This window comes from Salmo salar, chromosome ssa13, assembly GCF_905237065.1.
Source record: "Salmo salar chromosome ssa13, Ssal_v3.1, whole genome shotgun sequence".
Classification (NCBI taxonomy): domain Eukaryota; kingdom Metazoa; phylum Chordata; class Actinopteri; order Salmoniformes; family Salmonidae; genus Salmo; species Salmo salar.
This window is the reverse complement of record NC_059454.1, coordinates 68,994,819-69,011,834: the sequence shown is the minus strand read 5'-3', so window position 1 is coordinate 69,011,834 and position 17,016 is coordinate 68,994,819. Positions and strand designations below refer to the sequence as shown.

Sequence of the window (17,016 nt, the reverse complement as noted above, 5' to 3'; positions counted from 1 at the left end):
GCGAGCCAGCCAGCTAACGTTAGCTAGCTAGCTAACTATACACTTTAACTTGAAATGAAAATACTTTGTCAAAATAGAGTGGAGTCTTTTGTTAAGACATGTTGCTAGCTATACAATGGACCATAATCACAACTCATGATGTTGAAACCCTGCATGAATCTGCAGGTAGCTAACCAACCAGGTTCTATGGCTATAACTAGTCAAGCAAATGTGTCTGAGATACGAAGTATAAGATCATACACATAACGTTAGCTAGCTAACAGTACAATTGAAATGAAACCCCTTTCTGTCAAAATTAGAAACGTGGAATATCTGAAATTCTTACCAGTATACATCATGGTTGGATGCGTCTCCTGTCTGATGCCATGCATGGTTGCCTTCGATTGACGATGTAATCCAGACTGGTGTTTTCTCCACCTCCTTAGCTATCATACTCGAATTCCACTGATTTTAAAACTCGGTCCTCCAGAAAGTGGAGAGCATACACATAATGTTAGCTAGTTTACAGTACACTTTAACTTGACATTAGGTTTATGCAGTTTTACTATGCAATAAAAAAAAATTCAAGCCGCGTTCGACACGATTACCTAAACATACTGACCAGCTCCAATAGACAGACGCGTGCTATATGGTAGACCAATCCAAACTCATCTCTCGGCACGTCCAGCCCACTCATTATCTCAGCCAATCATGGCTAGGTAGCTCTTTTTCTGTGGCTAAACCAACTAGGCTCGTAATTTAACAATTGTATTCATATTTACAGGTGGCATGCAAGTTTGACATTATGTCACATGAAAGTTCATATGTTCGAGAAGGCATTTCTGCAACAAAAAAAAACACATTTTGATTAAAAAAAATGTTTAGGTTCAAACAGCTCTCCTGTGGAGTTGTGACTTGCGACATACGCCTAGTTTCCTGAATCTGGTCACATATGTTCTCTGTTCGGCACAAGCTTTACTTACTTACATTGAACAGACACACGGTATCCGGTTATGGTAAGGGGTCCCGTGTGGCTCAGTTGGTAGAGCATGGTGTTTGCAACGCCAGGGTTGTGGGTTCGATTCCCACGGGGGACCAGTATGGGGAAAAAATTATGAAATGTCTGAAATGTATACATTCACTACTGTAAGTTGCCCTGGATAAGTGCATCTGCTAAATGACTAAAATAAATGTTATGTGACCAGTTTATTGTCTGTTTTTCTAATCCAGCACGCAGCAGGGCGCTCTCTAAACAGCGTCTCTCCCACTGGATTGTGGAGGCTAGCTCCCTGGCATATAGCAACAAAGGCCAAGGGTTACATAGCGGTGTACACACCCACTCCACCAGGGGTCTGGCAGAGTCTTGGGTTTTGTTTAAAGGGTTGACTGTAGGAGATATTTGTGCTGTGGTGAGTTGGGCATCACCACATACGTTTGTGAGGTTTTGTCGCTTGGATTTCACTGCACCCAATGTAGTTCACAGTGTGCTTAGGCAGTGCGCCATGTGCGCAATACTCAGACTGCCGCATCTCACGGGGTCAGATCTGGGTGGTCTGCCATGGCGTGACCTTGGGACTATACGGTTCTATCTGCACAAAACATTGTTCTGATATATCGATCATCACAGTTTTCCCATCCCAGATCTCAGAACTGTTTGGTAATGAATTGTTATTGTATAACTCATTAAGATCCTCACCTTAAAGGTACCTAAAGTGCTGAGTATCAAAATCCTGAGACATTTGTAAGTCACTTTTTTAAAGGGGTGCAACTGCTGATAGATCTTTATGGCTCTGAAATGTCAATCTGGGTTCAGACTTACATTTCTATCTGACACTTCTGAATTAGACATGTTCAGTTTTTTTTTAAACTGTACCTATTTGAAAACTCAAATGACAGAATAACACTATTTTACCAAGATAAAGCCAGAACACATCATCAAATACATTAAGTATTATGATCGTCAGAAGAATTATTGTCATCACTGAACAACGGTGTGACATGATTTACTTTAAGATTTTTGACAGTGTTGTTTTTTTTATTACTGGCTAGACTAGCCTAGACCATCACTTAGAAGGAGATAGCAAAGACGTGTTCTGATTGGTTCATCTGTATTTGTTCAGGCTTGTGATTGGATTGCAGATAGAACCTTATAGTGCCAAGTTTAAATGGGTTTATGCAGATAAAAATGTCTAGTTGTAATTATTTTTCTCATTTAAAATAATATTTTTCTCAAATCTAACTTCACAGACATATGCAGAACTACCTAAATAGCAATTATATTTGACTAACAAATTTTTTACAAACATTTCAGATAGAATCTTTATATTCCCAAGGTCTCTATGGGCCATTTAATTTAATATCCTTTGGGGTCGGCTTGGGGCGTGATTACATTTCCTCATAGTATGTTGTACCGAAGTTGACTGACTGAAAGGGAACGTAACGTTATGACTATAACCTCTGCTCCCTGAGTCTCGGTGAATAGTGGTATTAAATTGAAGGATGAATCAGAGGCTCACGCTAATCACATGTGGAAGGCGGGGCTTCCAGCCTAGCTCGAATTTTATTGGCCTTGTCTGGCGTGATCCTTCATCCGAAGTCACGAAAGTATGACTCCCCATAGTATGTTGTACCTCATTTCCCATCTCCAGGGAACAGTAGTTATAGTCCTAATGTTACGTTTTGTATAGTTGGCATCGAGGCTGATTACTTCCAGAAGTTCCAACCTTGATACCAGTCCAAGTATGTGGAACTTCTCATGTACCAATAGTACAAGAACAGAGTAATGGCTGGGTCTGACTGACAGCCAAAAGCCTTGACCAATGAGAGTGGAGCAGAGGTGGAACATTTGGCTTTCAGAGCATTGGTCTCTGCGTATGCGTGTGAATACTGAATGAGGACTCGGGTGCTGCATGCTGCCACAACCTGCACTGGATTTAAATAACCTTCAGCATAGAGAACACCAGTCGAAGGAAAAGCTGAAACATTTGAGAATTGTGAAGGAGAGCAAAACAGCACTGTTGACTGCATTCCGGTTGAAAGAAAAACAAGAATACAGAAGAGAGTGAAGAAACACAAGTGTCCATCGGTGTCATCTGATTAAATTGGAAGAATGTATAATTCCATGTGTTTCCTCATCCTGTCGTGGGTGTTTGCTCTGCTCGTGTTCCCAGGTAAGACTTCTCCATCTCTTTTGCTCTATCTCCCGCTCGCTGGCTGTTGTTGCGAAGTGATGCACTGTAGTAACAGAGTTTTACTGGGGGAGCTACATTTGACAATCACACACTGCTTTTCTCTCTCTCTCTCCTGAGAAGTGGTCTGTCACTGTCAAAGCTGTTGGAAAAGATTCAGGTGAAACACAGTGGAGGAAAGTCGGTCCAGGCATTGTTGATTTTACTAAGACGCGTTGGTCTTAGTTCAATGTGATCCTTGCTAAGTTGTCTCCCAAGCTACCACAGGGTTGTCAAAACACGCTTCTATTGGGTTTTGATCTTGACAGAAATTGATGCGAAGAAACGCTTACATTGGCCACAGCATCTAATGCAGAATACCAGTGATATGCAGATGATATGTTTGCATGTATTAGGAACGCTAATAGAGATGTACTGTACTGTCTTTTGAGTTTGTTGTGATGATGCTTCGGTTGGATCTAGGTTGTCGGGTGAATGATACGTCTGTCATATGAACTGCCGCCTCAAATACTTAGCTGTCATATCCCGTTTTGATCCTAGCCAATGAAATTAATATTGATAATTCTGGGACCATGTCAAAGGAGCTGCCTATATTCTCCAGGGTAACGGCAACACTTTTCAATCCATGACTTCAAGGTCTGGATAATTGGTTTCTGTCGCAGCTAGAAATGCAGCGTCTGTGAGGGACTTTGACATGTTAATCAACGGAGACAGAGTGTGTTTCATTGATGTTCAGGGGAAGCGTGTCCAGTATTACAAATGGGGGGGATTTACTTCTGGTATTGTAAAATTCCAAATTTCTGAAAGTTTTGCAGGTAATATTTTTCAGGATTAGCCCATTGTAGTATATTACATTATCAAAACTAGCCTCATATGCCACATTGTATCTACTTCTTCATGCAGTCACAAACATACAAATGTATGATCTTAATTGAATCACTCTTTGGTTGCTGAGAATTTTCCTGCACCGCAGGAAATGCAGATGAGCTTCATGATTTACATACATTTACTGAAAACCTGCACGAACACTGGACAAATTAAGATCCTACGCCTGGGCACACAAACTCCCTTCTGAAAGTCAATGCACAAGCTGAAACAGTTACATTGCAGGGGTGTATCAATATTTATTCATACAACGATGGCACCAATACTGTATTGGGGGTGACCTCACTGCTCACTCCAAGCTCATTAGCATTGTTTGTCAGTAGGAGTCAATCTAGCACTCAAAAGTGAGCTAACTACCTCTGAGGTGATGTGACAGAAGTAAGAGACTAAAGCATCTATCAGAGTCCAAAATGTGTACGTGTACCAACAGCAGTCTTCTACAATATTGGACGTTAGTTTTCATAGCCTACTTTTGGATTTCTTAAGCAATTTCTCCAGACATCAACACATGAACGTTAATAGGAGACGAGTATGTGGAGCTGCGTTTGTTGGGAATTTGGGGAGGGGCGCGTATGGACTGTGCATCCCCCATGGATGGTGGTCTCAGAGCTGCTTAGCTATGTCACAATGGGATGCCGGGCTATCACTTCTCTGCATCTGTGGACTCTGAATTATGCTTAATGAGAGAGCTTGCACTGGATGAAGACTCAGCATAGCCAGGACGGGTAGTAATGCAGATGTTTTCTGGTGGCCCCTACCCCCCGAGAGTGAGAGTCACTAGCAATCCCGCATGACTAACACTCCATCTGTTCCACGGTGGCATCACAGGACCTATAGGGGGCACTGCACCCCCCTGGGCGATGACATCAGGAAAACACTGCTGTGTAGGAGGTGCTGTCACTCAAATGAGATGTCAAGCAGAAATCCATGTGGGCATCTGGTGTTGTGCTATTGAAGGGTCCATTTCGATAGTACTCTAGGCAATTTGTTGGATTATTTATATGCCACTGCAACGATGCGTATTGATTTTTGGATGTTAACCTTCAAACTAAAAACACATTTTACATACGGTACCAGTCAAAAGTTTGGACAGATCTATTCATTCAAGGGTTCTTCTTTATTTTTGCTATGTTCTACATTTTAGAATTATACTGAAGACATCAAATCTATGAAATGACACATAGGGAATCATGCAGTAACCAAAAAAGAGTTCAACAAATTTTATATTTGAGATTCTTCAAAGTAGCCACCCTTTATCTTGATGACAGCTTTGCAAACTCTTGGCATTCTCTCAACCAGCTTCATGAGGTAGTCACCTGGAATGCATTTCAATTAACAGGTCTGCCTTCTTAAAAGTTAATTTGTGGAATTTCTTTCCTTAATGCGTTTGAGCCAATCAGTTGTTGTGACAAGGAAGGGGTGGTATACAGAAGATAGCCCTCTTTGATAAAAGGCCATATTATGTCAAGAACGGCTCAAATAAGCAAAGAGAAAAGACAGTCCATTACTTTGACTGACCTTCATGTCTTAGTCTGGAAAATTTCAATTTGAAAGTTTCTTCAAGTGCAGTCGCAAAAACCATCAAGCACTATGATGAAACTGGCTCTCATGAGGACCTGCCACAGGAAAGGAAGACCCAGAGTGACCTCTGCTGCAGAGGATAAGTTCATTAGAGTTACCAGCCTCAGAAATTGCAGTCCGAATAAATGCTTCACAGAGTTCAAGTAACACATATCTCAACATCAACTGTTCAGAGGAGACTGCGTGAATCAGGCCTTTATTGTCGAATTGCTGCAAAGAAACTACTACTAAAGGATACCAATAATAAGAAGAGACTTGCTTGGGCCAAGAAATATGAGCAATGTTCATTAGACCGGTGGAAATCTGTCCTTTGGTCTGATGAATCCAAATTTGAGATTTTTAGTTCCAACCGTCTTGTCTTTGTGAACAGATGATCTCCGCAAGTGTGGTTCCCATCGTGAAGCATGGTGGAGGAGATGCGATGGTATGGGGGTGCTTTGCTGGATTGCGCTTAGTAGGACAATCATTTGTTTTTCAACAGGACAATGACCCAACACACCTCCTGGCTTTTTAAGGACTATTTGTCCAAGAAGCAGAGTGATGTAGTGCTGTATCAGAAGACCTGGCCTCCACAATAACCCGACCGCAACCCAATTGAGATGGTTTGGGTTGAGTTGGACCTCAGAATGAAGGAAAAGCAGTCAACAAGTGCTCAGCATATGTGGGAACTCCTTCAAGAATGTTGGAATACATTCCAGTTGAAGCTGGTTGAGAGAATGCCAAGAGTGTGCAAAGCTGTCATATGTTGATTTGTTTAACACTTTTTTTGGTTATGGAGATTTCATTAATTGTTCAGCAGTCTTATGGCTTGGGGGTAGAAGCTGTTGAGGAGCCTTTTGGTCCTAGACTTGGCGCTCCGGTACCGCTTGCCGTCCGGTAGCAGAGAGAACCGTCTATGACTTGGGTGACTGGAGTCAATGACAATTTTATGGGCTTTCCTCTGACACCGCCTATTGTATAGGCCCTGGATGGCAGGAAGCTTGGCCCCAGTGATGTCCTGGGCCGTTCGCACTACCCTCTGTAGCGCCTTATGGTCAGATGCCGAGCAGTTGCCATACCAGGCGGTGATGCAACCGGTCAGGATGCTCTCGATGGTGCAGCTGTAGAACCTTTTGAGGATCTGGGGACCCATGCCAAATATTTTCAGTCTCCTGAGGGGAGACGACTAACTTGGTATGTTAGGACCATGATAGTTTGTTGGTGATGTGGACACCATGGAACTTGAAACTCTCAACCCACTCCACGACAGCCTCGTCGATATTAATGGGGGCCTGTTCGGCCCGCCTTTTCCTGTCGTCCACGATCATGATTCCATACGTGATTCCACATGTGTTATTTCATATTGTTGATGTCGTCACTATTATTCTTCAATGTAGAAAATGGTGTCCACTCACCTATAGTCCCTCATGTATTATATAGATACAGTTGAAGTCGGAAGTGTAAATACACCTTACCCAAATACATTTAAACTCAGATTTTCACAATTCCTGACATTTAATCTTAGTAAAAATACCCTGTCTTAGGTCAATTAGGATCACCACTTTATTTAAAAAATGTGACATGTCAGAATAATAGTAGAGAGAATGATTTATTTCAGCTTTTTATTTATTTCATCACATTCCCAGTGGGTCAGAAGTTTACGTACACTCAATTAGTATTTGGTAGCATTGCCTTTAAATTGGGTCAAACGTTTTAGGTAGCCTTCCTCAAGCTTCCCATAGTAAGTTGGGTGAATTTTGGCCCATTCCTCCTGACAAAGCTGGTGTAGCTGAGTCGGGTGTGTAGGCCTCCTTGCCCACACACGCTTTTTCAGTTCTGCCAACAAATTTTCTACAGGATTGAGGTCAGGGCTTTGTGATGGCCACTCCCATACCTTGACTTTGTTGTCCTTAAGCCATTTTCCACAACTTTGGATGTATGCTTGGGGTCATTGTCCATTTGGAAGAACCATTTGCAACCAAGCTTTAACTTCCTGACTGATGTCTTGATGTTGCTTCAATATATCCACATAATTTTCCTGCGTCATGATACCATCCATTTTGTGAAGTGCACCAGTCCCTCCTGCAGCAAATCACCCCCACAACATGATGCTGCCACCCCAGTGCTTCACGGTTGGGATGGTGTTATTCGGCTTGCAAGCTTCCCCTTTTTTCCCCAAACATACCGATGGTCATTATGGCCAACAGTTCGATTTTTGTTTCATCAGACCAGTGGACATTTCTCCAAAAAGTACGATCTTTGTCCCCATGTGCAGTTGCAAACCGTAGTCTGGCTTTTTTATGGAGGTTTTGGAGCAGTGGCTTCTTCCTTGCTAAGCAGCCTTTCAGGTTAAGTCGATATAGGACTTGTTTTACTGTGGATATAGATAATTTTGTACCCGTTTCCTCCAGCATCTTCACAAGGTCCTTTGCTGTTGTTCTGGGATTGGTGCGAACAGTGAAAATCAAAGTACATTAATCTCTAGGAGACAGAACACATCTCCTTCCTGAGCGGTATGACTGCTGAGTGGTCCCATGGTGTTTATACTTGCATACTATTGCTTGTACAGATGAATATGGTACCTTCAGGAGTGGAAATTGCTCCCAAGGATGAACCAGACTTGTGGAGGTCTACAATTTCTTTTCTGAGGTCTTGGCTGATTTTCTTTTGTTTTTCCCATGATGTCAAGCAAAGAGGAACTGAGTTTGAAGGTAGGCCTTGAAATACAGTGCCTTGCGAAAGTATTCGGCCCCCTTGAACTTTGACCTTTTGCCACATTTCAAGCTTCAAACATAAAGATATAAACTGTAATTTTTTGCGAAGAATTAACAAGTGGGACACAATCATGAAGTGGAACGAAATTTATTGGATATTTCAAACTTTTTAAACAAATAAAAAACTGAAAAATTGGGCGTGCAAAATTATTCAGCCCCCTTAAGTTAATACTTTGTAGCACCACCTTTTGCTGCGATTACAGCTGTAAGTCGCTTGGGGTATGTCTCTATCAGTTTTGCACATCGAGAGACTGAAATTTTTGCCCATTCCTCCTTGCAAAACAGCTCGAGCTCAGTGAGGTTGGATGGAGAGCGTTTGTAGCAGTTTTCAGTTCTTTCCACAGATTCTCGATTGGATTCAGGTCTGGACTTTGCTTTGGCCATTCTAACACCTGGATATGTTTATTTGTGAACCATTCCATTGTAGATTTTGCTTTATGTTTTGGATCAGTGTCTTGTTGGAAGACAAATCTCCGTCCCAGTCTCAGGTCTTTTGCAGACTCCATCAGGTTTTCTTCCAGAATGGTCCTGTATTTGGCTCCATCCATCTTCCCATCAATTTTAACCATCTTCCCTGCCCCTGCTGAAGAAAAGCAGGCCCAAATCATGATGCTGCCACCACCATGTTTGACAGTGGGGATGGTGTGTTCAGGGTGATGAGCTGTGTTGCTTTTACGCCAAACATAACGTTTTGCATTGTTGCCAAAAAGTTAGATTTTGGTTTCATCTGACCATGGCACCTTCTTCCACATGTTTGGTGTGTCTCCCAGGTGGCTAGTGGCAAACTTTAAACGACACTTTTTATGGATATCTTTAAGAAATGGCTTTCTTCTTGCCACTCTTCCATAAAGGCCAGATTTGTGCAGTATACGACTGATTGTTGTCCTATGGACAGAGTCTCCCACCTCAGCTGTAGAACTCTGCAGTTCATCCAGAGTGATCATGGGCCTCTTGGCTGCATCTCTGATCAGTCTTCTCCTTGTATGAGCTGAAAGTTTAGAGGGACGGCCGGGTCTTCGTAGATTTGCAGTGGTCTGATACTCCTTCCATTTCAATATTATCAGTGGCACAGTGCTCCTTGGGATGTTTAAAGCTTGGGAAATCTTTTTGTATCCAAATCCGGCTTTAAACTTCTCCACAACAGTATCTCGGACCTGCCTGGTGTGTTCCTTGTTCTTCATGATGCTCTCTGCGCTTTAAACGGACCTCTGAGACTATCACAGAGCAGGTGCATTTATACGGAGACTTGATTACACACAGGTGGATTCTATTTATCATCATTAGTCATTTAGGTCAACATTGGATCATTCAGAGATCCTCACTGAACTTCTGGAGAGAGTTTGCTGCACTGAAAGTAAAGGGGCTGAATAATTTTGCACGGACAATTTTTCAGTTTTTTATTTGTTAAAAAAGTTTGAAATATCCAATAAATTTCGTTCCACTTCATAATTGTGTCCCACTTGTTGTTGATTCTTCACAAAAAATTACAGTTTTATATCTTCATGTTTGAAGCCTGAAATGTGGCAAAAGGTCGAAAAGTTCAAGGGGGCCGAATACTTTCGCAAGGCACTGTACATCCACAGGTACACCTCCAATTGACTCAAATGTCAATTAGCCTATCAGAAGCTTCTAAAACCATGCCATCATTTTCTGGAATTTTCCAAGCTGTTTAAAGGCACAGTCAACTTAGTGTATGTACACTTCTGACCCACTGGAATTGTGATACAGTGAAATAATCTGTCTGTAAACAATTGTTGGAAAAATGACTTGTGTCATGCACAAAGTAGATGTTCTAACCAACTTGCCAAAACTATAGTTTATTAACAAGAAATTTGTGGAGTGGTTGAATAACGAGTTTTAATTACTCCGCACTAAGTATATGTAAACTTCCGACTTCAACTGTATATATTTAAATATCTGTGATGAACATGATTTCAACTACTCATTCAACATGAATTCAACTACTGGACCCCTTTTTTCGAATGAGATGTATTCATAAATGTGTACAGTATGGTCATACTTTGGTAGAACCACTGATCAAGCTAAATCTTTCCGATCTGTTCATACAGTAGCATTCCTATTAGTGCACTTTCTCTGTCACAGCCCAGAGCAGGTCATGTCCTTGTCAAACTTAATCAAGTCAACCAGCTTCATAAACAATGCAAGCGCAATAGCAATTCACAGCCCTATGAAGGACTCTGTCTCTGGTACGGTCTTTTTGCACTCAATCAATACTACTGTATATAATTTAGCATTGATTTATATTGCTTCTCTGTTAGGGCTGGCACAGTTACCGCATAATCGACGGGTATGGATGAAGATCATCATGAAAATAAAATAACTGTCATTACCAGGTTTTTTTTGTATAGAACAAACAACTGACTATAGACAGGACAGATGGGCATTTGTGCGGTTGAGTCCATTTCTGCTGTAACAATGACTGTACAACGTGAGGAAACTTTGTTGGTCCTTGTCTAAGTAACACACCCCTCCCTGTAGCAGCATCACATGCAGTCAGGAGTAGAGGTCGACCAATTATGATTTTTCAACACCGATGCCGATTATTGGAGGGCCCAAAAAAAGCCGATGCCGATTATTCGGGCAATTTTTTTGGTTTGTTTTATTTTTTGAAATTTATTTTTATAATAATTATTTTTGTTTTTTTTTAAATTATTTGTTCTTTTTTTTTTTTTTTATATGTATGTTTGTAATAATGACAATTACAACAATACTGAATGAACACATATTTTAACTTAAGATAATACATCAATAAAATCAATTTAGTCTCAAATAAATAATGAAACATGTTCAATTTGGTTTAAATAATGCAAAAACAAAGTGTTGGAGAAGAAAGTAAAAGTGCAATATGTGCCATGTAAAAAAGCTAACGTTTAAGTTCCTTGCTCAGAACATGTGAAAGCTGGTGGTTCCTATTAACATGAGTCTTCAATATTCCCAGGTAAGAAGTTTTAGGTTGTAGTTATTATAGGACTATTTCTCTCTATGCCATTTGTATTTCATATACCTTTGACTATTGGATGTTCTAAAAGGTATTTTAGTATTGCCAGCCTAATCTCGGGAGTTGATAGGCTTGAAGTCATAAACAGCACAATGCTTGAAGCATTGCGAAGAGCTGCTCGCAAACGCAGGAAAGTGCTGTTTGAATGAATGCTTACGAGCCTGCTGCTGCCTACCACCGCTCAGTCAGACTGCTCTATCAAATCATAGACTTAATTATAATATAATAACACACAGAAATACGAGCCTTAGGTCATTAATATGGTCAAATACAGAAATGTTCATTTCGACAATAAAACGTTTATTCTTTTGGTGAAATACGGAACTGTTCCATATTTTATCTAACGGGTGGCATCCCTAAGTCTAAAAATTGCTGTTACATTGCACAACCTTCAATATTATGTCATAATTATGTACAATTCTGGCAAATTAATTACGGTCTTTGTTAGGAAGAAATGGTCTTCACACAGTTCGCAACGAGTCAGGCGGCCCAAACTGCTGCATATACCCTGACGCTGCTTGCACAGAACGCAAGAGAAGTGACAATTTACCCTAGTTAAAAGAAATTCATGTTAGCAGGCGATATTAACTAAATATGCAGGTTTAAAAATATATACTTGTGCATTGATTTTAAGAAAGGCATTGATGTTTATGGTTAGGTACACATTGGTGCAACGACAGTGCTTTTTTCGCAAATGTGCTTGTTAAATCACCTGTTTGGCGAAGTAGGCTGTGATTCAATGATAAATTAACAGGCACCGCATCGATTATATGCAACGTAGGACAAGCTAGATAACTACACATGGTTGATGATATTCCTAGTTTAACTAGTGATTATGTTAAGATTGATTGATTGTTTTTTTATATGATACGTTTAATGCTAGCTAGCAACTTACCTTGGCTTACCTGCACTCGCATAACAGGAAGTCAGCCTGCCATGCAGTCTCCTTGTGGAGTGCAATGTAATCGGCCATGATCGGTGTCCAAAAATGCCGATTATGATTGTTATGAAAGCTTGAAATCGGCCACAATTAATCGGCCATTCCGATTAACCTGTTGGGGCTAGGGGGCAGTATTTTCACGGCTGGATAAAAAAACGTACCCGATTTCATCTGGTTACTAATCCTACCCAGTAACTAGAATATGCATATACTTATTATATATGGATAGAAAACACCCTAAAGTTTCTAAAACTGTTTGAATGGTGTCTGTGAGTATAACAGAACTCATTTGGCAGGCAAAACCCTGAGACATTTTCTGACAGGAAGTGGATACCTGATGTGTTGAATTACCTTTAAGCCTATGCCATTGAAACACACAGGGGTTGATTAATGTTTTGGCACTTCCTATTGCTTCCACTAGATGTCACCAGCCTTTACAAAGTGTTTTGAGTCTTTTACTGTGAGATCTGACCGAACAAGAGCCATGGAACGGTGATGGCCGATTAGACTCTGGCGCGCGAGTTCATGTTGGGTACCCTCGTTCTAATACGTTATAAAAGAGAATGCATTCGTCCACCTTGAATATTATTCATGTTCTGGTTAAAAAAGGCACTAATGATTTATGCTATACAACGTTTGACATGTTTCAACGAACGTAAATATATTTTTTCCCCTCGTTCGTGACGAGAAGTCCGGCTGGCTTAGATCATGTGCTAACAACACAGAGCTTTTTGGATATAAATGATGAGCTTTTTTGAACAAAACTACATTCGTTATGGACCTGGGATTCCTGGAAGTGACATCTGATGAAGAGAATCAAAGGTTATGGATTATTTACATAGTATTTTCGATTTTAGATCTCTCCAACATGGCCGTTTGTCTGTATAGCAAAGCATATTTTTCTGGGCGCAGTGCTCAGATTATTGCAAAGTGTGATTTCCCAGTAAGGTTATTTTTAAATCTGGCAAGTTGATTGCGTTCAAGAGATGTAAATCTATAATTCTTTAAATGACAATATAATATTTTACCAATGTTTTCTAATTTTAATTATTTAATTTGTGGTGCTGACTTGACTGCCGGTTATTGGAGGGAAACGATTTCCTCAACATCAATGCCATAGTAAAACGCTGTTTTTGGATATAAATATGAACTTGATAGAACTAAAAATGCATGCATTGTCTAACATAATGTCCTAGGAGTGTCATCTGATGGAGATTGTTAAAGGTTAGTGCATCATTTTAGCTGGTTTTATGGTTTTGGTGACGCCTGTCTTTGAATTGACAAAACATTACACACAGCTATTGTCAATGTACTCTCCTAACATAACTTTATGCTTTCGCCGTAAAACCTTTTTGAAATCGGACAACGTGGTTAGATTAAGGAGATGTTTATCTTTCAAAGGGTGTAAGATAGTTGTATGTTTGAAAAATTTGAATTTTGACATTTATTTGGTTTCAAATTTGCCGCTCTTGAAATGCACCTGCTGTTGATAGGGTGCACGCTAGCGTCCCACATAGCCCCAAGAAGTTAATCGGTCGACCTCTAGTCAGGAGTGAAGGAGAGGAGAAAAATGTGCGTCTTTTTATATATATATATATATATATATATATATATATATATATATACATATACATATACATATACATATACAGTACCAGTCAAAAGTTTGGACACACCTACTCATTCAACCAGCTTCACCTGGAATGCTTTCCAATAGTCTTAAAGGAGTTCCCACATATGCTGAGCACTTGTTGACTGCTTTTCCTTCATTCTGCGGTCCAACTCATCCCAAACCATCTCACTTGGGTTGAGGTCGGGTGATTTGTGGAGGCCAGGTCATTTGATGCAGCACTCCATCACTCTCCTTCTTGGTTAAATAGCCCTTACTGGAGGTGTGTGTGTTGGAGGTGTGTTGGGTCATTGTCCTGTTGAAAAACAGATGGGATGGAGTATCGCTGCAGATTGCTGTGGTAGCCATGCTGGTTAAGTGTGCCTTGAATTCTAAATAAATCACTGACAGTGTCACCAGCAAAGCGCCCCCACATCATCACACCTCCTGTTTCATGGTGGGAACCACACATGCGGAGATCATCCATTCACCTACTCTGCGCCTCACAAAGACACGGCTGTTGGAACCAAAAATCGGACATTTGGACTCATCGGTCCAAAGGACAGATTTCCACCGGTCTAATGTCCATTGCTTGTGTTTCTTAGCCCAAGCAAGTCTCTTGTTATTATTGGTGTCCTTTAGTAGTGGTTTCTTTGCAGCAATTCAAACATGAAGGCCTGATTCATGCAGTCTCTTAACATTTGATGTTGAGATGTCTGTTACTTAAACTCTGTGATGCATTTATATGGACTGCAAATTCTGAGGCTGGTAACTCAAGCAGCGGTCTTCATGAGAGCCAATTTCATCATAGCGCTTGATGGTTTTTGCCACTGCACTTGAAGAAACTTTTAAAAGTTATTGACTTTTTCCGGATTGACTGACCTTCATGTCTTAACCTCTTACATCTAGACGTTCCGCTAGTGGAACACCTGCTCCAATATCCAATGATGGGCGTGGCGTGAATTACAAATTCCTCAAAAATACAAAAACTTCAATTTTTCAAACATATGACTATTTTACAGCATTTTAAAGACAAGACTCTCGTTAATCTAACCACACTGTCCGATTTCAAAAAGGCTTTACAGCGAAAGCAAAACATTAGATTATGTCAGCAGAGTACCCAGCCAGAAATAATCAGACACCCATTTTTCAAGCTAGCATATAATGTCACAAAAAACAAAACCACAGCTAAATGCAGCACTAACCTTTGATCTTCATCAGATGACAACCCTAGGACATTATGTTATACAATACATGCATGTTTTGTTCAATCAAGTTCATATTTATATCAAAAACCAGCTTTTTTAACATTAGCATGTGACGTTCAGAACTAGCATTCCCACCGACCACTTCCGGTGAATTTTACTAAATTACTCACGATAAACGTTCACAAAAAAACATAATTATTTTAAGAATTATAGATACAGAACTCCTTTGTGCAATCGAGGTGTCCGATTTTAAAATAGGTTTTCGGTGAAAGCACATTTTGCAATATTCTGAGTACATAGCCCGGCATCACAGGTCTAGCTATTTAGACACCCAGCAAGTTTAGCCTTCACCAAACTCTGATTTACTATTACAAAAGTTTGATTACCTTTGGTGTTCTTCGTCAGAATGCACTCCCAGGACTGCTACTTCAATAACAAATGTTGGTTTGGTTCAAAATAATCCATAGTTATATCCGAATAGCGGCGTTTTGTTCGTGCGTTCAAGACACTATCCAAGGGTGACGAAGGGTTACGCGCCCGACGCGTTTCGTGACAAAGAATTTCTAAATATTCCATTACCGTACTTCGAAGCATGTCAACCGCTGTTTAAAATCAATTTTTATGCCATTTGTCTCGTAAAAAAGCGATAATATTCCGACCGGGAGTGGTGGTTTTCGTTCAAAGAGAAAGAAAGTAAACATGGAGTCGACTCGTGCACGCGCCTCAGTTTCATAGTACTGTGACCGGCCACTATCCAAACGCGCTAATGTTTTTCAGCCAGAGCCTGCAAAGCCACGATTCAGCTTTTTGCCGCCTTCTGAGAGCCCATGGGAGCCGTAGGAAGTGTCACGTAACAGCAGAGATCCCCTGTTTTGGATAGAGATATTCAAGAAGGCCAAGAAATGGTCAGACAGGGTACTTCCTGTACAGAATCTTCTCAGGTTTTGGCCTGCCATTTGAGTTCTTTTATACTCAGACACCATTCAAACAGTTTTAGAAACTTTGGAGTGTTTTCTATCCAAAGCTAATAATTATGCATATTCTAGTTTCTGGCCAGGAGTAATAATCAGATTAAATCGGGTACGTTTTTTTATCCGGCCGTGAAAATACTGCCCCCTAGCCATTGGTATTTTACCAAATAGGGCTATCTTCTGTATACCACCGCTACCTTGTCACAACACAGCTCAAACACATTAAGAAGGAAATGAACTTTTAACAAGGCACACCTGTTAATTGAAATGCATTCCAGGTGACTACCTCATGAAGCTGGTTGAGAGAATGCAAGACTGTGCAAAGCTGTCATCAAGGCAAAGGGTGGCTACTTTGAAGAATCTCAAATCTCAAATATATTATGATTTGTTTAACACTTTTTTTGGTTACTACATGATTCCATGTGCTATTTCATAGTTTTGATGTCCTCACATCATAGTTTTGATGTCCTCACATTTCTACAGTGTAAAAAATAGTAAACATTAACAAAAACCCTGGAATGAGTAGGTGTGTCCAAACTTTTGACTGGTACTGTAGATATCGCAATTTGAACGGTTATTACAGAGACTGTAGTCATGTGGCTTACCAATCACCGTCATCTAAAATTCCATGACCGTCACAGCCCTGTTCTCTTGTCAGGTAAAGATGAAAAGATTGTGCCAATGGAGAAGGCCAACATCTTACTAGTTAAGAAATTTGATGCAGCCTTGAATGCTTTTATGTGTGGTATAATTACTAGTTAGACTATTGCAGATCTGGGCAAGCAATCCACTTACCACTATTGTCACTATGAATTTATTTTATTTATTTATTTCACCTTTATTTAACCAGGTAGGCAAGTTGAGAACAAGTTCTCATTTACAA

General features: G+C 40.4%; 1 protein-coding gene across 1 annotated transcript in view; it reads left to right on the top strand.

The window, feature by feature from the left end:
* Window positions 1-2,662: 2,662 nt before the first annotated feature.
* LOC106567659 (opioid-binding protein/cell adhesion molecule) overlaps window positions 2,663-17,016 on the top strand; it is a 474,446-nt gene continuing 460,092 nt past the window's right edge. The window contains exon 1 of the mRNA XM_045693500.1: window positions 2,663-3,149. Coding sequence (XP_045549456.1) covers window positions 3,089-3,149 — 61 coding nt within the window. The 5' untranslated portion in view covers window positions 2,663-3,088. The remainder of the gene's footprint in view (window positions 3,150-17,016) is intronic.